Here is a 25,020-nt window from a genome sequence, read left to right on the forward strand (position 1 = left end):
ACCGGTATTGAGATTACTTCATTTCAGCCTTTTTTTTTTGTTGTTGTTGCAACACCATTTAAAAGCTATTTTAAAAAATAATAAACACTGTTTGTGGCAAGATTAAGTTTACAAAGTTATACAACTAGGCCAACTTGCAGTTTCAACAGACTAATAGTGTGAGTGTAAGCATTGAAGTTGCCAGACAGCACATATTAAAGAATGCAACAGACACATAGCTTGGTATCAACAAAAATGTATTACATGTTTACAATGCTTCCAATTAAAAACTGAGATGTGATAAAATCAAGAATGATGAGATGACAACAGGTGTAAAAATATGTTTTGTCTCAGCATGAAAAATACATAATAAAATACCATGAAATAAACATTATATTACAAGAATGGGTTGTTCTTTTAGACTGACCTAGCTGGTATCCATCTGAAAAAAAAAAAAAAAAAAACCACCATAAAACTTATTTTAATAAATATTTCTAATACATGCATGGTTGAAAAAAAGTGGACAACAAATAGTGACATTCAAGATTTTATACAAACTTAAGGTAGCAAAACAGTGAAGAAAATGTATATAGATTGAGACATGATTTGGCTTGTCTTGTGAATAGTTATCCCTTGTTTTTCCCATGTGGTCTTGAAATGCATATCCCATAAAGTAGAAAAAAGATGTTTTTCCTAAATATTTTAACAAGTATTTAGACTTTTAAAACCCTCATGTACTATTCATAACCCAACCTTTGCATTCAACAGTCATTCTAGAATGTTTTTCCAGCTAGAATTAGATGTGATAGCCTAAGTTTCCTTAATAGAGTAATTTCTAAGTTGTGATTTATCTTAGGTAAATTTCACTTCAATGTGGATATAAATAATTCATGTACAGTATATGACAAAAACTTTTCAACAGAAGATTTTGTCACCTACAGGACTAATCTAATACAATATTAAACAGGGTTACAAAGACAGTTTGTGTGGAAACACAAACTCAAAATCGGCCCCCGAAGTGGTCCTTCCAGGCAGGAAAAAAAGGCAGGTTTCAATATTTTCAGAAAGAATATCATTATGAAATTCTATCAAAGGCAAATGACACAGAAGAATGGAGAAAAAAGGTTGACAGATCCTGTATGGTTCCCTTAAGGTCCAGCAGACCAAGGGATAGTTGAATGTGAAGTTAGGTGTGAACCTGGCCTAACTGATGTCTTATAATGAATCTAATCCATGACAGTGCGGACACGCTGCATTTCATGCGATAATACGAAAAACTACTAATTAATTGTTTTAAATTATGTCCAACTTATTTGCAAAGTAAAAAGAATTTTTTTCTCTTAAAAAAAAATGTTAACATCTTTTTTTAAATGTAGTATTTAGTATGACTTAGCAATACAATTGTAAAAAAAAAAATCTAAATCCATTTGCATAAATGTGTTTAAAAAAATGGTAAATAGCCATCTACCTTACAAAAAGCCTCCAGTGTTTGTTACTATTAATAGTGAATAGTAAAAATGATATTTTTATGAAAAAACTGCTTGCATTATTGATTTCAAAAATTAGATTTTTCACTATCAGAAAAGAAAATAGTAGCCGTAGCATCAGAGCTTTGAATGATCTAAGATAGATATCATGTCAGATTTTCCTTTTCTCTTCTAGTTTCTGAGATCTAAACGGGACGGACGGACAGACAGGCCACACAAAATTAATAGCGTCTTTTCCCCTTTCGGGGGCCGCTAAAAATACTTTTTAATTAACACACAGTAAGAAAATGATATTAGGCTCCTAGTAATACATTTTTTATACGATACACTAAACCGTAAAATTTGTTTTCTAGCACCATGTTAACTGACTAGAAACTAGTGTTTGGTGTTCAAATGTCGCCTAAATAAAAAACCTCGATCAATCAAAAGATAAAGTCAAGAAAACAAACAAGTAAGGTTACTTTGTGAAAGAAAGTCTATCCTAATCTAGGTTACTTACTTTAGCATTATAAGCATCCAGCTGAGCATCTAAATCTTCAAGAGTGGGTGTTTCTTTTTTATCTCTACCTCCACGACCACCTCGACCTCTTCCACCTCTACCTCCTCTGTTGCCTCGAAATCTAAACATAAGATGGTTATGGCTGTAGTCTATATGTTAGATTTTCTTAAGCTATAAAGATTTTGAGAAAGAAATTTCCAAACATTGCAACAAGATTAATAATAATAATACACTGACCATTTTATTCTAACATAACTATACTATACTAGCATTACCCAACAGCTTTGCTCATTGATTTGTTCACAGGTTATATATTGTTTATTTTGGCATGGACCCCCGCCCATTTTTCTTTCTAACAACAACAAAATAACAATGAGTATTCTCCGACTTTCAGCTTTTAATCAAAATATTTGAAAGTCTCTCTGAAGCTTTCAAACACCATAATTTTTTTTATCTGGTGTTAAAAATCATCCCACTTATAAATTCCGCTTTTATGTAAATCAAATGATTAAAATTAAATTAAACGAAAAATGTAATTTAACTCCTTCCCTCCTAATTAACGATACCATCGTTGATTTAATTCCATTAAAGTAAATTAATTTTTGTTTCTATAACTTTAATTTATGTTATATGCCTTCTCCTAAAATTCTATACCAAAAGTAACATTTTCTGATTACAAACAAAAATGTTATTGGTTTAATCATAACAGGAAAGAATGTACAAGTGTAAAAAAGGAACAATTGTCAGAAAGTGGAAAATAATTACAATATTTAGAGAGTTAAGAAACAGGGAAGAATAGTGTTGTACTTTTTCAATATGTGGGCTTTAAAAAACATTTTGGGTCGAAGATGCAACAAAAATTGTTTTTGGTGAATCTAACCGCTGTGGTTTTGATCATGAAAATATCTTAGTTGTCCTAGATCAATAATAGGAGACTAAAGGTTACATTTTCATATATTTTCGTCCACAGCAAGTGGGAGAATTAGTGATGAGTAAATGATGGGTTTTGAGTAAATATATATTAAGATATCAGATTAGTTCTTGAAATATATGCTCATTTGTTGTCACAAAATAATTGTCCATACATGGTACAGGGCAGCATCAAATTTTGAATTATATTAAATTAATAAATATGAATAGGAAAGCAAGCATCAATAGCTGAAGAGTTTCCAAATACAGAGGTCTTACCATTATCAATCTTTAAATAAAAATAAAAAAAGTAAATAATTATAGTGTTCAATAAGACTGTGACTCAGTGTCGTAAACCAAGGTTTGCGGGACAAGTTCTCCAACACAATGTATCATGCATACTAAGAGATGCAATGACATAGAGGCCAATACTTGGAAAGCACAAACAGGGTCATCCTTGTATAACTTGGCCCCACACTTTCATGGGGGGCCTACAATCAGTGGACACCAGCTGGGAAGAGGCTGCTGAACGTTAGAGAGGATCTATTTCTAAGTGAATGAGTCCAATGATCATAAATTACTCTACAATTCTATAGTTATGAAATAAGTTCATAGATCTAGTCTTTATTCCTTTTGAAAATTGAATACTTTTCTTAAAAACAGGTCTTAGAAGCACTGTCTGGAGCAGATTGTTTTGGCGTGATTATCAACGGAACTAAATGAATGGAGCATTCACGATGCTTGGGTAAACCTCATTAGTTCTCAACTGCACATGTCCACGACATTACAAACTTGTCCTGAAAAATGATCACAACTCACCCTCCACCACTGCCACCTTGACGATTTCCTCGAGGGCTAGGTCCTAGACGAGATCCAGCATTTCCAACTGGCGGAGATCCACCTACCAACTGAATATTCATAGGTCGCCCTAAAAAAAATCAAATGACAATAATAAAAATGTATTAAGAAAATGTTAGGAAACATATTTAGAAAAAAAATTAATAGAAACTATCACGAATACCTAAAAAAAAAGTTGAAATATGTAACAATGATAATCCAAATGTGTATTTTGAGACCTCAATATAATACATTCTCTCTCTTTATAGTGTATTGTCTTAAAACCCCAAATTACCTCACTTTCACATTGCTAATCCTGATAATAGAAAAGAAAATGAGTAGAAATTTGTATTGTTACTCCCCAAAACTGTATTTGCTTACTGGTGGTCCATTTCTTGACATTTTGTATATTGGTAGGTAGGTCTGAACACAGTTGGGGTGCACCGGATAGTACTTTTTGATATCCGGCCGGAGCCGGATATAACCGGATAGTACAATTAGATATTCGGCTGTAGCCGGATACCTACATGACTCAAACAGCTCATTTTACTGAAGTTTTTGCAAATCTTCTATAATAATAATAATAATCTTTATTATCCGTAAGGAAATTTGTCTTACAATTTGTGCATTACACCATATATAACATACCTATATTCATATTATCTTACTTTAAACTCTATCACTGATTGATAAATTAAAATGAACAGCATTTTTTTTTACAGATATGCTTATCATAAACTAATCTTTGTAACATGAGATGGTGTGTGCGTATGTATTGTAAAGTAGAATGTGGGATAACTCATGCAGAATATATAAACATATATGTAACTAATGTAAATCTTTCAAAGGTAAAGTTCACTCTTGGTTTTATAGCGTAAATCTTTCTTAAGTACAATCTAAGGTGTAGCCTATAGTGGGTAGATGTTTGTGTTCATGTATTTGACACCATCAACTTGTCATTAGGCTCGTGTTTTAAAGGCCACAAACCGCTTCTGGTTTGTATCTAATACAAATAATGGCTTAGTAAATATCCTAAGTACAGCAAATTTGCAGCCGTATGCTGGCCATTAAATTTTGTACAATGCAAAACATAGCTGCTTCGGTCAAATGACTCATTCAACCAATGGGCAGTTAAACCAAAATATGATTCGGTGGTATTATCAGCTGTCCAAGTGTCCGTTGAGAAAGCGATGCTTTTAGCATCAGATAGCATTGCACGAAGCTTTGAGGAAATATTGTCGTAGATATCTGGAATAACACGTTCTGTAAAATATTTGCGACTAGGCACAGTGTATCTTTTCTCCAGTACTTTTAAAAGTCCAATAAATCCAGACTTCTCAACTACTTGGTAAGGTTCCATGTCAGTTGCAATCATCTTTGCTATGGCCAAGTGAATGCGTTTAGCATTATCACTATTAATATCCCACAATTTAGCTTTGTCTAAGACCTCTTTAATCCCTGGTTGCTGCTTGTGTGTGAGGCTTGACGAATCACTGGAGCTCGTAGACGTACTGGCACAGGCAGTGATATTACTTGATGCTGATTTCAATGCAGTCATTTCGTTGAATAAGTCTGGGTGTTTCGAGCGTAGATGACTAATCATAGTGGTGGTTGAGAAGTCTTTAGGTTTGCCTGGTTTACCACGTGACATTACTATTTTACAAGCATTGCAAACTGCTTTAGAGTTGTCCATTGTTTTGACATTAAAGTAACGCCATATAAGTGATGACTTTTTATCAGTCATTATTATTACTGTTTAATTTACTAAATGCCCTTGCAAGCCACTTTTATACCCGTGGCTTGTGTAACAAAATACTTGTAGGGGTGTGTCCTGTAGTTCAGCGCTCTAATTTACATTTCTCTTCAAGTAAACAAACTTAGTGTCATCATCTAGTGACCTCTAGACAGTGTCAATATGTCTTAACAATTTGGTTTGTGGTCCAGACCCTTGATTGACAACCTATCTCATAATAAACAAACTCATACCAGATTAACCTTATGGAGATTTGGCTTGTAGTCCCGCCCCTAATAAAAATTCTACTCCAAGTAAACAAACTCAGTTCCCTCATAAGATGTGACCTCTAGAAAGTGTCAACACGTTGACATCTGACTTAATGTGGTCAGCTGCCTATCCGTGAACTCAATGTTATGGACTAAACAAACAAAAGGAGGTGGGGGTGCTCATCTCTACCTCTGGAGATATACTCGCACATCTAGACAGATTATCAGCGTGACGTAGTTAAGGAATATTACGTGTTTACAAGACCACTCAAAGGTCAAGACAAGCTTTTAAAATGTGCCAGACATCGCTGCTACGTATGTAATACGAATTTATAATGTAAAGTCTAGTCCACCCCCCCCCAATAACAAACCTAGTTCCCTCGTGTGACCTCTAGAGAGTGCTTACGTCCATCATATCTGACTTGGGGTCACCTGTCAATCAATGAACTCAATGTGATGGGCTAAACAAATAAAAGGGGAAGGGAGTTGTTCATCTAGAAATATACCTGGTTACATTAGAGGTGTGGCTCTTGTAGTCCAGCCCCCCCCCCCCCCCTAATAAAGATTAACTACTAAGTAAACAAACTCAGTTCCCTCGAAAGGTGTGACCACTAGAGAGTGTCAATACGCTGACATTAAACCTACGTCCATCGTATTTAACTTGTGCTTACCCACCCATAAAAAAACTCAATGTGATGGACTAAACAAATAAAAGGGGGTGGGAGTTGTTCATCTCTACCTCTGGAGATATACCCGCACAGCTAGACAGACGTCTGGTCAGCATGACGTAGTCAAGGAATGTAGCATTTTAACATGTTAACTAACTTACTCAAAGGTCAAGACAAATTGAAAAAAGTGCCAGCCATTGCTGCTCTGTATGTAAAGCGCATTTATGATGTAAAGTTTCATCTCTATTTATATTAAGTTATTAACACGCCTTGTCTTTATAATAAACGATGTTTGGTGCATATTCATAATGGCTCTATTTTTAAGCACATTATTTTGTTTTCATCTAAACATTAATACATTCTATAACAGACAGTAATGGAACTAGGTACTTTTTACTATCCGGTAGTGATATCCAACCGGAGCCGAATAGCACCGGATAGTAAAAAATGCCGGATATTCTGCAGAAGCCGGAGCCGGAGGGACTATCTGGTGCACCCCTAGAACACAGTAAGTGAGTATGCTTTTAAAAAAGTCATAAAAAAAAAAACAACTCTTTGTTTAATATACAAAAAATGTTTACCATCAAGTGGAACATTATTGTACTGTTTCATTGCCTTCACTGCATCAGTACGTCTCTGATAAATTACTTCTGCCGTGCCCAGTGATCTACCAGATCTGTCAAAGTGAACTGCTGCTTTCACCAACTGACCAAATTCACAAAAAAGTTCCTGAAAATAGAATAACTCTTTACATTTTCTGGCTCTGTGAGTAGGCTAGAATGTAAAAATTCCAAAACAACTAATTTAGTAGCCAAAGCAAAAGCTCAATGTTCAAAAGTATACCTTTATGTCTGAATCATTGACTCCAAAGTCAAGGTTTGAAACTAAAAGTTTTCCAGTGCCCCCAGGTTGTCCACCACCACCACCTCCACGCCTAGATTGACCTGAGCTTCCATCATACAAATCATGCTGCCAGACATCAGGGACCTCTCGTGACTGTAGTGAAAATAAAATGTTAATATAAAATGCTTTTGAACTCAACATAAAAATGACTGGCTTTTATTCATAGAATTTATGCTTATTTTGTATTTTAAAACATTTGAAAGCAATTTCCTGGTAACTCATTAAGGGCTAGAAACAAAATTTCAGTCAAATAAAATAAACGTTATTGTTGGGTATAAAACAGACCTCAACCACTGACATATCTATAAAATCGAGACAAAGAAATTTTCAATTTTTATTTAAATATTCAACTGTTGCACTAAGATTTTGAATTGCAGTAGATCTATTATAGCCTATACTATTATTATTAACATTGGCAAAGCGCTTGGCTTCCGAACCAGAAGTCCTGGGTTTGAATCTTGTTGAAGACTACAATTTTTAATTTCTGGATCTTTGGATGCCTCTGAGTCCACCCAGCTGACATAAGCTGGGGAAAAGTTAGGGCGGTTGGTTGTTGTGCTGGCTACATGCCACCCTCGTTAACCGTAGGCCACAGAAACTGATGACCTGTACATCATCTGCCCTATAGACCACAAGGTCTGAAAGGGGAACTACTAGTAATATTAATCCTATACTCTTAAGCGAGCAATTCTTGTATGCATGTAGGTATATATATTTATATATATATAAATTTTATTTCGAAAACGGCTCTAACGATTTCCTTTAAAATTTCAAGGTACGTGTATATTGATAAGAAAAAAAATCTCAGCTCATTTGCCACATCGAGAAAACTCGAGGTCGACTATTATATCGGTTTGAAAATGTCTCATCATCGAAAAATTAATTTGGGCTAGAATATTTTATGAATGAAAATTTTCTATATGACGTCAATGGTAAAAAAACTTGACACCGCTTACGTCACTAGGCTCACAGCAGTACACTAAGACTTTTCTTCGCAAATGAGAACAAGTTTTAATGATTCAATTGGCGTAATTAAACATTTGCGCACCATCTTATTGTACATTGATCCATTATGAAACTATGTAAGAAGAATAATGAAATTAAATATCTTTATGTATGTATATAGGCTTTATAAATTGTTTACACTTTAATTGTGTACACCCGTTTGTTATTGTTTGTTACTTTGTTATTATTTTACTGGTGAATTATTGCAATGTGTTTAAGCTTCGAAGTCTACTGTCCCATACCAAAACATAGGAAATGGTCATAACACAGCTTATCTATGCCTTACTTGCACAACCAGGGCCGGTTCTAACATTTGCGGGGCCGTATGTGAAACGTGAGGATTGCCCGCAGACCAGGGTAGGGATAAGGATAATAGGTGAAAATAAAGATTTTGTATTAGAAAATAAATTCGTATTTGCATTACATTTTTATTAAATGAAAGCTGACGATGCTGTTTTTTTATATCATGCGTAGGATTGGCGTTTATCATATTGATTGACACCCCAAAGTGACAATTTTGTCTTTTTAAGGACATTTTTATGAGTTTCAGGAGATTTCCAGGAACTCCTTGAAAACAAGGAGACCACGGGAACCCTATTATAAATTATAATGGTTTAATTTAATAATTTACACCTAGAATTAGCCCGGGGCTTTTGAACCATAGGGGTCCACTGTGGCAGCATATGCCTAGGGCTGGCCCTGATGATATCCAGCTCACGGTCAACGAATTTTCATCACGCTGCTGCTTTTTTTTTGGTTAACCTTTAAACCTCGGTAAAACAGAAGTCATGTTCCAGAAGTCACCCAATAAAAAGTACTCAGCCTAAAGATCACGGCGCAAAGACATCAATTAAAGTGGTAGATCTGGGAAACATAGTATCAAATGATGCATTGATTTAAAGAGAGGTTGATATGTGATCAGGGATAGTTGTGCTTTTGGACGCCTCCAAGCTAAAGTGTGGCGAAATAAATCACTCCACCTGTCTACAAAAATCAGTGTCAACCAGTGATTCTCTCAACCCCTCTATGTGGATCTGAGACATGAGTACTTTATAGAAAGCAACTAAGACTTCTTGAACGACTTCACCAAAGACAGCAAAAATGGTATGGACTTCTTATAATCCGACAGTCACGCTTTGCAGGGCACTTATTCCGTATTTGGGACGAACATATTTTTGGCAATCTTTTTTTTTAGTAAGCTGAAAAGTAGTCAGAGTAACAATGATGCCTCACAATAACGCTTCTTTAGAATACTAACGCAATGTTTTTAAGTCTCTTAGGAAAAAATGTGCGATTTTACTTTGTTACTAGGTGCACATTTTACACTATAACGTAGAGATTTTGCATCACTTGATGATTCTTACTAAAGCCATAATAATAAGGCTTGTCTTCGAGTCCGAAGATTAGTGAGGAATGTAGTAATTCCCGTGGCTGCTCAGCCCCAGCTGTGACCTACATATTTTGCCACATCCAGGGCAAGCATAACCATTGTCGGCAGGTGGTGGATTTAAATTTTCTTTTTGCCGTCTGCGTTTGTCCTCGGCAGAAGATTTTCTTTTGGTCTCAAATGTGTATCCCGCTGCCTTTGTGAGTGACCCCCAGCTGCCTCGTTCGAGGGCTGCATACAACCACGTGCTCTCTTCTATGTCAGCCAAGTAAAGTTGACGGCTAAGCTGTCTTTGAAGAATTTCCGTGGAGCGCCTCTGTTACGTCGACCACTTTTTAGCTCACCAAAAAAAGACTGCCTTTGGCATACGTTCGTCTCCCATACGGGATACGTGCCCCAGCAAGTGCAATTGTCGGACCATAAGAAGTCCCTCTATACTGTCCATACCAGCCTTGGCAAGGACATTGCTGTTTGTAGTGCGTCCTGCCACCGTATGTCCATGATGGAGCACAAGCATCTTTGGTGAAAGCACTCAAGAAGTCTTAGTTGTTTTCTGTAAAGTGTCCATGTCTCAGAGCCATAATGAATATATTAATTGCAATATTAAATGTCAGAAAGTAAGAAGTTAGAAGTTATACTGCAAAGACTTTCTTCCAAGCCTATAATAGCCCAATAGTTTCACACGAAAGAAGCAATGTAAAACGTTAAGACGTGAGCTGTGGTTTTCTATAGGCCTACTGTTGGGGGGACTTTCTATTCTAATCGCCATGTACAATTACATTAAGAACTGACAGAACGAAAAAGAAACTCTTCAGATTGATAGTCTTTACCTGATCGTTCATTTTTGTAATTACAACAATATTCCCAAAATGACTTCGGGTATATATCCTTCCTTAACAAATTATTCATCCGAGCGAGGCTCGGTTACCTGACATTATACTTTATTTGTATTATTTGGTTTGTTCATTATTTAATTATGCTAATTTGTGGGATGTGTGGCATATAAACCATTTAGTTTCTCTTAAAGGTTTAAGTTTCAACATAGACTAGGTATTTAAGATTTGAATTGAGTTGTGTTTGCTTAGCGCCTAAAGGCAGCATGGAAACAATCTCCCAGATGCACCTTGCTGTATGTCCACAAAAGAGAATGAAGTGAAAATTCTAATAACTTGCAAAAAAAAAAAAAAAAATAATAATAATAATCTCACCTAATATTGCATGCAATTTGTTATGAGTTGGCTCATGCTTGGCCTATAAAAATTAAATGCTACCAGCATATAAATTTAACAATGAAGTTAAAAAAAAAACATTCAAGATTATAAACTTCTTGTGACATCTTTACTAAAAATCCATCTGCTGCAAGATCCCATGATTTCACCCACCAAAAAGTCATTCACAAATCACATTAAAACATAACATTACCAAACATGGGTCTAAAAAAAAAAATGAAGAAAATTTAAGAGACGAAAAGCAAAATTTACTGAAACAAGTATTTCACTGTTGTGATTGTTGTGAACTCCTAGCCTATGACTTTGACATGGATACATTACGTATGCAATACTTCAAGAAACACCAGGGATGCATTAGAAATAAGAATTATTTAATAAAGAAATAGGAATAAATTATAACTGTAGATAACGCCAACAAAAGCTGAATTCCTAAATATACATTAACTATCAAACTGCCTTATAATGGCTCCTACTATGCTATCACAAAACTCCGGTCCCCTGTCAACAATAATAAAACTTCAAGTGCTGTCACTCTGTCCCAACCAATGGACCAATGAAATAATAGTAAAATTAATAAATAAACATAGAATTCTTTCAGTCTTACAACCAAGGTTCTATGACGTACCGTTTACAATATTATATACAAAACATAATCACCACATTCCCCCCTTACCAAAATAAGCTATTAATATAACTTATTAATAGCGTATAAAGTTACTAGTAGCTTAGACTTCAGTATCAGGTAAAGAAAGAGTGCACACACAGAAATACACAGATACACTCAATAGCATTGAACTCAAAACCAATTGGAAAAAGAAAAAAATGACAGAATCACACAAAAATTACTAGTTAACATATCTACATTCCCCAATTAACTCTCCTTGTTCACAATTTCAACCAATTCCTTTACAACATCCAGAATTAACTAGTATTGGAGAAAAAAAAAATCGCTAACTATACAACATCCGTTTAAACTACTCAAAACTGGTCATCAAGTACTCAAGTCCAATACGAATAGGAGACTTGCTTCACTACATTGTCACTTTGTTTAAAGGAAATACATATCAGCTGATATCAGCATTTATATTAGGTGTTCGGTAATGCAGGCCTTGGTCACTCATCACGGCGATTCGTGTACCTTCGTATCTGGTCAACATTGGCAGTAAGCTGAGAACTATCTGTCAACTGTGCACATAAAATGGAGTCAAAATGGGTTGTCGACATATAATAAGATAAGAATAAGAAAAAATGTCCTGAGGATTTGAGGGGGGGGGGGGGAGGTAAACACTAGGTATGGAGCTATAATTAGTCATACATCCTGCGAATGTAGGCATTAAAACACCATGAATGGAGTCAATTGTTCTGAGGGTGTTATGGTGGAAAGCTGCCCCACCAAAAGACTTGTACTGTCAGACGTCACCTTGTTTCACTATTCACTTGTTACACATAGTCTCATACGCCGAGGTTTCAAAACGTTCTTCCCCGTTTCGTAAAGTTTTAGTAGGTCACCGTATACTTTTTCGGCCATTTTATGGACGTAGGTTTGTTCTTATTCTTTAGGACAAGAGTTTTAGTGCCTGAGTTAATTAATTTTCCAGCTCTTTATTCCAAGAAAGTAGAGCTTACTGCTAATCAAAAGATAATAGATACAAATCTTCTGGTTTATGTCAAAGGTTTGACACGTTAGTGGTAGGCCTACTATAAGGATAAAATAGTTCACCTGTCAACTTGTTGACATACTTGCTGCTCCACCATTGGCAAAAAAATGATTCACACACCTTGTTGTATCTCATGATGATATTCACAAAGGAACATTCACAATGACATTTACCCAAGCATATATAGCCATGTCAACTGACCAAGAAACAGATATATCCAAATGCTGCTGATTTAAACTCTCAAATTCTAAAAAATACATGTGCACCTTCAACATTCAATGACTTTCAACAAGAAAGAGGCTCTACATTTGATCCAGAAACAGTAGTGTCTTGAATCAATATTGCAGTTGGTGTTGACTCAAAGTGTAAAAAACAATATGAACAGGACAAAGACTTTAAATGGTGATAGTGATATGGAGGCGATAGCAAAGTGTGTTTGTCTTGTAATAACTGTACAAAATGACTAAATTTCGAGAAAAAACAATTGACAGGGATATATTTAATAATGATCAGCTTAGCTTAGTGTTAATGCTGTAATGTATACAAGTAGCTTGGGGAAAAAGTTTCTGACAGTTGAAATTTGTAAAAATATGTTAAAAAGCATCAAATTGAAGGCTTTCATAAAGACGTTCTAGATAAGAAACAAATTTGGTCACAATCATTAATGATATATCGACCAGAAATTTATTATGAGAGATCTTATGCTAGGCTGTAACTGTTAATATTTTTATGTATTTTAATGTTATAGTAGAAGGAACTTTTGGTTGCTCCATTTTCAAGGTTGTGCTTTATTAATTTAGTAATATGAAATGAAGTATGATAATTTCATCAACTGTCACCAATGAAAGAGAAACATTCTCTTTAAGCACCAGTATTTTTTAAACTCACCAATACTTTCTAAACCCCCTCCCCCTTTATGTAATACTAGCAATAGTATTATTAACATACAGGGAGGAAAAATGAAACGAGCTGGCAACAACTGTCACCACCTACGCTTGATTAATAGAAGCAATGAATACAATAAAACTGATATTGGAGCTGTCGTTCTTGTGCAGTGGACACCCTCACATTGCAGTGTGTGTGTGTTGGGGGGGGGGGGGGGGGGTAATGACCCAGATGATGCTCATGAACAAGCGCTGGCCATGCCCACTTTCAGGGTACAAGTATGTTTTAACAGGTTACAACAGCCATTCCAGAGAGGGTATATGAGAAGTGGTTTAAATCTTGAGACAAATCCAATAAAGCCAGGGAAGTCTGGCAGGAAATGTGCCATCCCAACCGAGACGACCAGTGTTGAAGGCTAAAAAGGTCAGAACTAATAGAGCAATCATGTACAGGACACTGCCCCAAAAGTGTATACTCTGCCTGTTTCTGGACAAATTTTGATGCCCGTTGCTGACACTGTTGGGAGTCAGTGGTGCATGTCTTGCAAGAGTGTCCGCAGTTCTAAACTAAAAGGTCATTTCAACTGTATGGAAGCTATGAGGCACTATATATTTTATTGGAGTTCATCTCAGATGAAAGCCATTCCTTACATTAAATCAATCCCCAGACATGGTTTCACATTTCGAAGATATAAAGTTTGGTATTAAGTATAAGACACTCTGAGTAAACTTGATAGATTCTATTTTAATTGTTTCCACTTTGGTGTCACCCCCAAGGGCTCAAGTGAGTGTCGAGTGGGCCCCAACTGGTTATAAATAAATGAGACATGGGCCCAAGAAAAATGTAAATGAATCCCTTCACACAAAATAATTTTTAAATGGTTGCTGTGCACAGGGTGTGGGCCCAGGTTCATTGAACCCTTTCACGCCATGGATGCTATGCAGATGCCATTGTTTAGACACTGTGATAGTCTGTAGACTGTGTATATATAGATATAGAAAAAAAATCTAATCTAGAGATCTACACCACAGTGGTTTCCATGGCTGACCCCAAACTCTCAAACTCAGGCTCTTTACTAGACTAGATCTATCTACTACTAGATTACTAGATTATCTAGTCTTCTCTAGTTCGTCTTTAACTGAGTAGTCACTAGATTTAAGTAAGGCTAGTAACTAGTATCAAATCATCATATAGTAATAGTATAGATCTAGAATAGATTCCTAAGTCTAAGTGACCTAACTAAGTACAAATTCTATTCATTTCTTCTAGATCTAGATCTAGATTTAGAATCTAGATATTCTAATTCTAAGACTAACACTACAGTAACACTGACTAACACTAATCGTCTAATCATATAATGTCTAGATCTAGATCAAAGAATGATATTAGAATATTGCATTGTGAATTGTGGACGATGGGTTAGAATAAACAATCTTTATAATCTATAATTACTTACACGTTGATTAAATCCTCCAGAATTACGATTTCTTTGAACGCCGCCTCTAAAAACGCCACCGCCACCGGTTCCTCTGCCTCGACGATTCTGTTGTCCACGACCACGACCACCTCTTTGACCACCTCGACTGCCGCCCCTACCTCTTTGAGACTTATTTTGTTTTATTATATCATCTAGACTCATATCAAGTTTATCTGTCATTTTTGTTATTTAGAATTTGTTATGAAAAATAGATCTATACCTATAAACAAGATTCACAGAGAGGTTAAGTGAGATTGAGATGAATATAAACAAGAGCGTGGGGTAAATGGCGGTATGATTTCCGATGTTGACCAGATTTTTATTTTACGGTACAGATTCTAAATAATTATTGTAAATAAAGTCCTTTAGAATTTAGTGTAGATCTACAATATATTCAACAGCATTTTGTCTATATCTCCACTTTTTGCAAACAAAATCAGCATTATGTTTAGAAAACAGACTTTTATCTAAATCTAGATCTGTAAATCATGATAAGATTTTCTATCATATTAGAGCCTACCTGCGTCTCTAGGAATAGATTTATCTCCACCGTACCCTTTTTTAAAATATATAAATGATAAATCTAATTCTTTTACAATAGCATGGATATTTCGAGATTTTGTATGGTATTTCTTTAATATATTAAAAATAAAAAAATAATTCATTCATCAGATCAAATGAGGTTAAGTCAATACCTCCCACAAGCACATTAATTAATTTTTTTTATTATTTTTTTTTTTTTGGGGGGGGGGGGGGAGAGAAAAGAGGATTAAATGTTTTTGTATTAATTGACCAGAATGTTGGCTTACAGTTCTTGGACACTTTTTTTTTTTTTAAATACTCTTTCTGAATAAAGAAATTCAGCTGAAGTGTTGATGAGACCCTTGTGCCACATCTGGTCCGTGGCGCGGGGGATTCCTCATTCCAGCTACCCGTCGCCTCAGCGTGGCGCCTCCGTGGAAACGTCTAGTAGCGGAACTAAATAGGCTAAGTACGATTAGCGAAACAGGCCCTTGCAGGATTCTCTGTGTGAGCTTTTCTTTTTTTTTTTTTTATCTCACTCGGGATAGGGTTTGAAAAAATAGCATGCACACCAGTCCAACAAGTCCGCCACACCGTTCCACGCAGGGGGCCGTCATCAGTTAGCCGTTAAGCTGGAGTGGCGATCTCCTTACACGGAATAGTGGCGGTTACAGTATAGGAATATGAGGTAATCTCCCCATGGTTAGTGCTGCTCGGGGTCACTTACAGTGAGTGGACCCAGGACCGGGGGAAGTGCGCCGTGTACATGGTACGTTCCGATTTCTAGCCCAGTCACTTTGGCCGCTATTGCTGGGAGCCCTCAGACAGGACAGGGGTGGAGAGCCCCATGTTCATGCCTGGTTGTTCATGTCCATGCCTTTCTAACAATCAACGGAATAATGGCACCTTCGGCGCTTATTCCATACTGGACTTCATTGAAGGTCCGCGGCTCGAGAGCGTGCCTATCCGACCATTCGAAACTTGTGACCACAGGACAGTAAATTCATTCCTCTATCCATCCACTACAGCCCACGGAGGGCATTGATCTGATTTAGATTTAGAACATCTTTCCATTCTGATCTTCCCTGTACTCATTAAGTCTCCAAGCCCGGAGTCCTAGCTGTTGTAGATCTGCCTCGACATCTCAAACCACCGTACTCATGGTCTGCCATTTGGATTTTGCCGGTGAACAGACTTTGCTCTTCTGCTCTCTGTCATGAAGTGACCTGCCCAACGTAATCTGTTTTTGTTTTTTTTTTTTTGTTTTATTTCCGCCACTATAGACGGGTCTTCATATAGCTGGTATATATTTCTTGGTTTGTGCGTGTCTTCCATCCGGTTCCCTGAGCTCATGTATGGCACCATACATTTTTCTGAGGATTTTCCTTTCATAAATAGTTAGCAGATTTTGTTATTGTTTTTTTTTTGTTTGTTTGTATGTTGTTGTTTTTTCAGCGTCCAGGTTTCACTTACACACATGGATACTGGTCTTATTATTGTTTTGTAAAAAGTTTTCTTTGTTGTTGTTTTTTTACAGAAAGCTCAGTTGCCTGCCGCTAGTCGTTCCTTTACTTCTGACGTTAGGTCTTTTTTTTTTTTTTAATGTATCATACCTCCTAAATATTTAAACGTTTCTACGTTTTCAAACTTGTGGTTAGTCACCATCATCAAACTCCCATTGAGTGAGGGCTTGAGAGGCTCAAATCCTCTCTTGCAAAAGCCCTGGACAGAAACCATGCTGTTTTGCGTTGTGCATACATGTTGCCATACAAGTCGAGAATTTGTGGTTTCCCAGACCTGTCAGCACTCAAACCACATTTCCAATTCTATTTTGTTTTGGATTGTTGCCAGAGCATGATGAAAACTCACATTCTCCTCAGTAGGTAGTGTTAGCCCTCCTTTGTGGGCCAGTCACACCTATGTAAGTAAATACTGCAGTATTACAGGGGTGCCATAGCGTTGATTTCTGTAGTGTGAAGGCCATGGTCTAGTACAGTACCTAGTACAGGTTTTGAGTCAGTGACTACAACAATATGTGTTGCCCTCAAATGTCCCTCGACGAGTTGAGAGTCAGTGACTTTTAAGGCTTCACAGGTCGCCATGGTCTCCGCATCAAAACTGCAAACACTAACACATGGTCCAACGATTTTTTAAACTGAGAGCCAGACTAGGCCTACATGGATACCGACCCAGTATATGCAAAAAAATAGCTATGGGCTTGAAGGCCCTGATGGTCTTCAGTGCTAGTATTTGAAGGTCGTTAGATGAATGCCTTAGCTTAGTGGCGTTAGGGTCTACTAGTTTCAAGCGTATGTCTGGGGTCGTTGAGCGACACCAAGGGGGAAGGCGATGAAAACGTTGAATGTTTTGTCTGTTGGTGGAGAGGCCAGCTTTATCAGATAGTCTAGTTGCATGATGTATAAAAGATTGTATCTGGATACGTCGTCTGCATCTCCAACCATCCATTAGTTTTCTAGCTGGGAGGTATTCATCCAGTCTTTTGTACCACTCAAAGCAGGTTAATATTGACAGTTTCCTCCTAAGATTGAGTGGGCCTACACTAGCCATTATTTGGGCTGCATTTACTGGGCTTGTTCTAAAAGTTCCAGATTGGGACTGTATCTTATCAAGCTGTTCCAGAGCTGTCCCTGAGACCTTTTTTTTTGCAACTTCCTTGATGTGCTCACACATTTTTAGTTTGCGATCTAAAGATACACCAAGGTACCTGGGTAGCTTCTCTTTGCTGAGAGACATTCCGTTGAGGGAGAGTCGGAATGGCTACCCGAGAATGCCAGTCCCAAGCGTGAACAGAGAATATAAAGAATATTTGTTTTTATACAAATAAAAAAAATAGTGTTTAAGAGGGAAGACCATACACTTATATATTAGATATATCTAGACTGGAAACCGGAAACAAAATCTTATCTGCGATTGATCGATTCACAGACCTATATATAGAGATTTTCAAGCTCTAAAGGAAGTCGCCCCAATCAATCTTTTCTGTCTTAGAATAGTAATGATCTTTAGTTTTCAAAGTTTAGAAATAATGCAAAATCATTTGTCGGATTTTCTTTAGAATGGGCTATTAATCACAGAACTATATATTCACGCTAATATATGAAACAAAGTCATTTCCTGTTAGTTTCTATTGAGAATGTTTCAAAATCCAATATCGAAATAATTCATGTCTGTTGATTTTAATCATCGTATGTACATTTAAATAGATTGATTACCTAGATCTTTCTAGATTATGTATCTAAAAATTGCAAAATAATAATTATGAGACGAGAGTACTTTTATTTTTGATGTTCAATTACTAGATCTAGATCTAAAAATTAAATTATATTAGGTTAGGGTTGAAAAAAAAACTTTACTTCTTATAACTACTTTACAAATACATAAATTCTGTCGCCAGATTTGACTTTTCTGTTTTTAAAACGTTATTTTTTTCGTCTGGAAAGAGGAGAGAGAGCGGTAGAGTGAAAACGATTAATCCTCGCTCCTTTTTAATTTCTGCTAACGATTGCATTTGGCATTAAAGAATAGGGGTTGGGGCGACTCGATAAAAGAATTTAATTTATAGCATTTATAAATTATATTAGTGACAATTTTTTTTTAATTTCTAAATTAAATTTTCTATTAAAATACAAAAAGAAAAAATGTATTGGTTTGTCCGATGGGCCGAAAACGATTGCCCCTCCCTCCTGGTACAACCCCTTTTTCATTTTATATTTACTAATGATAAAATTTTAGATCAGAGTGTACCTTCGACATAATATACTAATGGGTTCAAACATCAATATGAAGCTTATTTTATATAGATATTAAACTAATTTTGTTCACAAACTATGATTTGTCCATAAAAAATAGGACTCCCCCCCCCCCAATTTAGTGGGCTAGAGAGGGGGGGCAGTAGAAGCAATCCCCCCCCCACCTCACCGAATCGGCTAAAATACCAGAAGTGTAGCAGCATAATATAAAAATTATATAGTCATTCAACTAGTTTTTTAGAAGCTATTGAGAGATACAGAAGGTTGGAGAACGATCATCCTAATAAATTACTAACACAGAGAAATAGGAAAAACAACCAAAAAAAGCAAAGGACTCTGATTCAACTTACTGACGAACTAGCCCTAAAACACCACCTACTCAATAACAGAGAAAAAATTACCAGATTTTCAAACATAACGCCCGGACTAAACTACAGACAACCAACCATTAAAACACATTTACTAAATAACACCTTAACAAAAGAATCAAATCCACTGGAGCTCAAAGTAGGCACGCTCGAAACAATTGAAAGCTATCCCAAAACAGCTATCCATATATATACCGACGGATCGGCCTTCAAAGCCACCACCAATACTGGTCTTGGTGCCTTCCTGGTCTTCCCTAAAAATAAACACTTAGAAATAAGTGCACCCTGTGGCGATTACTGCTCAAACTTTGAAGCCGAAATTGAGGCAATTACCATAGCACTACAGACAGTGGAAAACAAATTATATGAAGGAGTGCTATCACCATCAGATATTGTTGTCTTTACAGACTCCCAATCCACTCTGCAAGTACTTAACAGCAACACCTCAAACAGCCCAAGAGAGTTGACAACACTAATTGTGATAATCCACCAGATGATATCAAAATTAAATATCAATATCACACTACAGTGGATCCCTGGACACATTGGCATCATGGGAAATGAAAAGGGAGATAAGCTATCTAAGGCAGGTTCATCTATGGAACAACCAGACAGACCTTACCCTAAGGTCAATTTTAGTCAACAATCACAAAGAGGAGTGGCTCAACCAATGGGCATCAGGAAACACAGACAGAGCCATGCACAAAGAAATGGCTATGCCTAACAAACTGGACAGTATTAATTTCCTCCCCCGCAAAGAACAATCTACAATTTTCCAACTAAGAACAAGACACACACCTCTATTAAATTACCATCTCAACAAAATAAACTCCACACAACTCCCCCTTTGCAGACACTGCGCCCACCCTTATGAAACCGTAATCCATATCCTCTTTGAATGCCCCTTCCTAATCCACCTTAGGCAGACCCTACTTCCACTACAGCCCAACATAATCAACACCTTGTACGGCAGTGCTGAACAACTGAAGAAAACAGCACACTATTTTTCTTTGGCACAGTCTGCAAAAGAGCTCACAGCTCAGCAGCAATAAAGCTGGCTAGAAGAAGAAGAAGAAGAGCTCATGTAGAGTGAAGGGGGTGTCAAAGATCTGACAGTTGACAGTTGGAGCTTTTCTTTTTTTCTTTAGGATATTGCTAAAGGCCTGGCTAAGTTGTTTTCTCTGTTGTGACTGGTTGATGCTAGCTAAGTATTTATTGAAGATTTCGGCCTTTCTAAGATTTTCTGTTATTAGTCATCAATGCCTTTTATAGTCTTTCAAAGCTAATGAGTTCACATCCAATAATGCTGTATGAAAGGTCTGGCGTCTTGGTAGGAATTAGTGGTTCTGACACATTTTGATTCTGATGTTCAGCACACCTGTCACTTCAATGTCTGCATTTATGCCTGGCCAAAACATGACTTCTCTGCCTCTCTGCTTACACTTTACTGTTTCTAAGTGAGCCTTGTGTATCAGATTTAACATGTATGAACGTAGCTTGGTGGCATGACTATTCTCAAGAGCTTTGTATATAATTCCATCAGAAGTTGATAATCGGTCTATTGAATCCCAATATGACCTGACTTCAATTGGAGTCTCGCTTCTTGTGTCTGGCCAACCAGTCATAATAACTTCCCTGAGTTCTTTGATTGTATAGTCTTTAATTTCGCTGTATTTCGAATCACTTACAGAAAACATATGTACCGAATCATCTGTAAATTCACATATCTGCATATCAGTAGGCCTATTTGGTAAATGTGCAGAGAAAGTGTATCGGAGATTAACTTTTAATTGCCTTTTCTGTAACAGACTTTCAGATCATACCACTGTAGTCTCATTAGCATCTTCTGTATTCTCATCGGTGCTGACAGTGACAATAAAGGTTTCTTAAGATTTGCTCTAGAGGTTTGTGATAATTATAAACTGTTACTCATAGACGCTGTTACTTCTTTACCAAATATGTTGCAGTGACTTAATTTGAGCATATCTTGTTTCTGCATCCGTGAGAGCTCTTGATGCGTATACAATTAGACGACCATCCTAGAGTAATACTGCTCCCAGTCCATCTTTACTTGCATCACATTCTATCTCTACTTGCTCCCAGTCCATCTTTACTTGCATCACATTCTATCTCTACTTGCTCCCAGTCCATCTTTACTTGCATCACATTCTATCTCTACTTGCTCCCAGTCCATCTTTACTTGCATCACATTCTATCTCTACTTGCTCCCAGTCCATCTTTACTTGCATCACATTCTATCTCTACTTGCTCCCAGTCCATCTTTACTTGCATCACATTCTATCTCTACTTGCTCCCAGTCCATCTTTACTTGCATCACATTCTATCTCTACTTGCTCCCAGTCCATCTTTACTTGCATCACATTCTATCTCTACTTGCTCCCAGTCCATCTTTACTTGCATCACATTCTATCTCTACTTGCTCCCAGTCCATCTTTACTTGCATCACATTCTATCTCTACTTGCTCCCAGTCCATCTTTACTTGCATCACATTCTATCTCTACTTGCTCCCAGTCCATCTTTACTTGCATCACATTCTATCTCTACTTGCTCCCAGTCCATCTTTACTTGCATCACATTCTATCTCTACTTGCTCCCAGTCCATCTTTACTTGCATCACATTCTATCTCTACTTGCTCCCAGTCCATCTTTACTTGCATCACATTCTATCTCTACTTGCTCCCAGTCCATCTTTACTTGCATCACATTCTATCTCTACTTGCTCCCAGTCCATCTTTACTTGCATCACATTCTATCTCTACTTGCTCCCAGTCCATCTTTACTTGCATCACATTCTATCTCTACTTGCTCCCAGTCCATCTTTACTTGCATCACATTCTATCTCTACTTGCTCCCAGTCCATCTTTACTTGCATCACATTCTATCTCTACTTTCTTGTCGACATCATAATATGCCAAAACTGGAGGGTTTGTACAAAGCTTTTTCAATTCTTCGAAACTCTTATTTTGTTCATGATTCCATTGAAATTCTACAAGATCTTTTAAAAGCTTTCGTATTGACTTAGATTAAGGATAAATTTTGCAAGTTACTGAATTAAACCTAGAAATCTTCTGATTCCATCTTTGTCTTGAGGAGCTGGCATGTCGAGAATTGCCTTTATCTTTGCTGGATCTGGTTCTAAACCTTTCTCTGACAAACATAAAGTACTATGTTTTGCCTTATTTTGCACTTGTCGTAGTTCAGCTTTAGATTGTACTCCGTTGCTCTTTGCATGACTTGTTTCAAAATGAAGTCATGATGCTCAATATTTCTTCCAGCTATTAGAATGTCGTCTATGATGACATATGCTCCTTCAATACATTGAAGCATTTCAACCATAATTCTCCGATTAACATCTGTCGCTGATTTTATTCCTAAAGGTAAACGTAACCATCTATATCGACCTAGAGGTGTGTTGAACGTTTATAGAAAAAATGATTCTCTTTCAAGCTTTATTTGCATAAACCCTGACTGGGCATCGAGTACTGGGAATACCTTTGAACCTGGAATGTTAATGAACATATCTTCAATAATTTTCATCAGTTGATGTTCCCGTCTGATTGCTTTATTGAGATCTTTTGAATCAATACATATTCTAACTTTGTCATTCCTGAGCGAAACAACCATGGGGCTAAGCCATTCAATAGGTTCATGTAATAGAGTAATAAATCCATCAGCTTACATTTCTTTAAGTTTTTCTTCAACTTTCTTGCGTAGCGATGCTACTAAGGGATGTTATAGAAGGATAACTCCTTTAGCATTTTCCTCTAACTGAATGTTATATTCTCCTGGCAGTGTTCCAGTTGTTTTCAGTATTTCTGGAAATTCATTTTGTAACTCGTCTTCTGCCTTGGATTCTATGCTGTTTGTTCGTTGTAGTAGTCCTAAGCATTCTGCTGTTTCACCACTCAAAATGTTCTCTTGATTAAAGTCTACAACCTCAAACCTTGCTTTCACTTCTTGAGTATTATTTTTCAAAGGTAGCACCACTGCTCCAAAAGTCTTAAGGAAGTGATTAGTGTAGTACTTGAGTGACTTAGCCGAATAAGCAAGTTTTACTTTGTCTTGGAGCTTTTCAAACTTTTGACTTGACAAGAATGTTATATATTATACAGGGGCGGGCTGGCTATATGGGCAAACGGGCAAATGTCCGATGGACCGGCACCAAAATGGGCCGGTCTGATCGCGACCAAAGAATTTTTTTTTCAATGCAGACAACTTTTAAAAAGTGACAGCAAGCAAGACACATATGCCCGAACACGTTTTATTTTATTTAGGCCTATATATGAATTTTTTTTTTTACAATTAATTTTGTTTGAAATTGAATAAGAATATCAAAAAAATGCAGATACAAGACACCGACAGACACAGGCGCTCTTTTGTTCCCCTGGCAATCGGGTCGTTAAATGAGAGCAGTCTGGTGTGGACTTTGTCACATGTGAATTGTGGGTGAGTCTGGTGTGAATGTACACTTTGGTTTCTTATAGTTATAATGTTTTTTGTTTGGTGTAATGCACAAATTGTAAGACAAATTTCCTTACGGATAATAAAGATTATTATTATTATTATGTTAGAAATGAACGAGTAGCCTAGTCATTCTCTGGCGCTGCCAGGGTCGAGTTTCGCTAAAGAGAAACAAAATTCATCGTAGTCCCTTTAAAAGTTTCCACTGAGGAATTTTCTGGTGATGTGGCAGGTCTGCAGCAGTACCGCCCTCTGACAGGCAACGAAGATGTTCCTAGGAATGTTAAGGGCCTTGAAGGTGTCTGTGAGGTCAGTTGTTAATATCCCATCGGTTGATATAACAATGGGGTATATTGTTATTTTGGACAATTTCCATAGACACTTAATCTCCAAGCCTAGGTTCACATATTTTTTATCTCAGTTTTTCTTAAATTATGAGACAGTGGTACGGCGATATCGATAATGGTAGCGGTTTTTTTTCTTTTTTATCGATGAACAGCAGATCCGGGCGATTGAAATCTACAGTTTTGTCGGTCAGAATAGGCCTATCCCAGTACAGCAGATGTTCAGTAGACTCGAGAACTTCTTGCGGAGAGTATTTATAATAAGGGGGAGTAGATAATGTTTTGGTATTGAGCATTTTCATTTAGGCCTAAATGGAATAGAATGAGGATGTAGATCTACCTAAATTAAACTACTAATTTAGCACTCTCAATATCTATATCTACTAGATCTAGATCTAAAATATATATTTGGGATAATGTAGATGTAATTTAGATAAGATTTATATTTAAAAAAAAAACACTAGATAATCAATTAATAGACTAATTGCAATATGAAATATTAAAATAGTAGATTAGTTTTAGTATTTTATAACATTGCAATATTGACATATTGACAATCTAGACTTTAGAAAAAAAATCTACACTTTCAGCCTAGAAATTAAATACATA

At 36.6% G+C, this 25,020-nt stretch overlaps 1 protein-coding gene across 1 annotated transcript; it reads right to left on the minus strand.

Moving 5' to 3' along the window:
• Nucleotides 1-219: 219 nt before the first annotated feature.
• LOC106052332 (THO complex subunit 4-like) lies at nucleotides 220-15,228 on the minus strand. The gene is made up of 6 exons (XM_013207699.2): nucleotides 14,904-15,228; nucleotides 7,224-7,376; nucleotides 6,962-7,109; nucleotides 3,694-3,802; nucleotides 1,966-2,086; nucleotides 220-421 (listed from the first exon to the last, which is right to left on the minus strand). The coding sequence occupies exons 1-6, from the start codon at nucleotides 15,102-15,104 to the stop codon at nucleotides 407-409; spliced, it is 747 nt and encodes a 248-aa protein (XP_013063153.2). The 5' UTR covers nucleotides 15,105-15,228; the 3' UTR covers nucleotides 220-406.
• Nucleotides 15,229-25,020: the final 9,792 nt, after the last annotated feature.

This window comes from Biomphalaria glabrata, chromosome 2 (assembly GCF_947242115.1).
Source record: "Biomphalaria glabrata chromosome 2, xgBioGlab47.1, whole genome shotgun sequence".
NCBI lineage: Eukaryota > Metazoa > Mollusca > Gastropoda > Planorbidae > Biomphalaria > Biomphalaria glabrata.